At 48.1% G+C, this 928-nt stretch overlaps 1 protein-coding gene across 1 annotated transcript; it reads left to right on the top strand.

Moving 5' to 3' along the window:
• Positions 1–8: 8 nt before the first annotated feature.
• LOC125531817 (probable pectinesterase 67) lies at positions 9–465 on the top strand (the record flags this gene model as incomplete). Its single annotated transcript, XM_048696076.1, has 2 exons — positions 9–196; positions 309–465. Coding segments are annotated over 2 exons (345 nt in total), but the record flags the coding sequence as incomplete, so codon positions are not given.
• Positions 466–928: the final 463 nt, after the last annotated feature.

Here is a 928-nt window from a genome sequence, read left to right as displayed (position 1 = left end):
TCCCCACGAAAGAGCGCAAGGGGGAGGGCGCCACCAGCGGCTTCGTCTTCCTCAAGGGGAAGGTGTATGGTGTTGGGGAGGTGTACCTAGGCCGCGCCAACGAGGCCTACTCGCGCGTCGTCTTCGCCGACACCTACCTCTCCAAGACTGTCAACCCTGCCGGCTGGACCAACTACAACTTCTCTGGCAGCACCGAGTACGTTACGAACGCACAAATAAATTCGAACACGATCAAGCATCCGACCAATGAATAAATTGCAAATCTTGAAATGATCAATAATATGTATGTGCTTGCTTTGATTTTGCAGACATGTGATGCTCGGGGAGTTCAACTGCACGGGGCCAGGGGCCGACGCGTCGCAGCGTGTGCCATGGTCGCGACGGTTAGACCAGGCGGAGGCGGCCAAGTTCCTCACCGTCGACTTCATCAACGGCAAGGATTGGCTCCCAGCGTTCTACTACTGATCATCAGACTCAAACAACATTAAATGCTTACTTGTTGCTTGCTTGCTACTCCGTCTTGTAATGTTCATCTTGTTATCAGTGTCCAAATTCTGACTAAGGCTACATGATGGATCTCTGTAGATGTAATTTTCTGATTCGTAGGTGTGCATGTTAATCTACATGTTAGTTAGTGAAGTAAGTGTAATGAGGCACCTTATCGAAAGTGTACGTGACACTGTCACCTGTATCATCGCTTAGTTGGGAATTTGTCATATTAATCTGATGAACTTCATGGAGCCACACCCACGCATACTCAGACGGTCCAAGGGCGACTGCCAACATGGAATATTAGGTGCGATCATGCGGTGAGTACGTCGGTCTCCTTGCCCTTGTTTGGTTTGTGCGAACTCTCATTCTTACTAACTAACTAACTAATAAGATGACAAAAATCTTTTGTCCATTTCAAAAATGAATTATCTGCACC

This window comes from Triticum urartu, unplaced genomic scaffold (genome assembly GCF_003073215.2).
Source record: "Triticum urartu cultivar G1812 unplaced genomic scaffold, Tu2.1 TuUngrouped_contig_8181, whole genome shotgun sequence".
NCBI lineage: Eukaryota > Viridiplantae > Streptophyta > Magnoliopsida > Poales > Poaceae > Triticum > Triticum urartu.
Note: the sequence above shows the minus strand (reverse complement) of the source record. Positions and strands in the feature narration are given on the sequence as shown.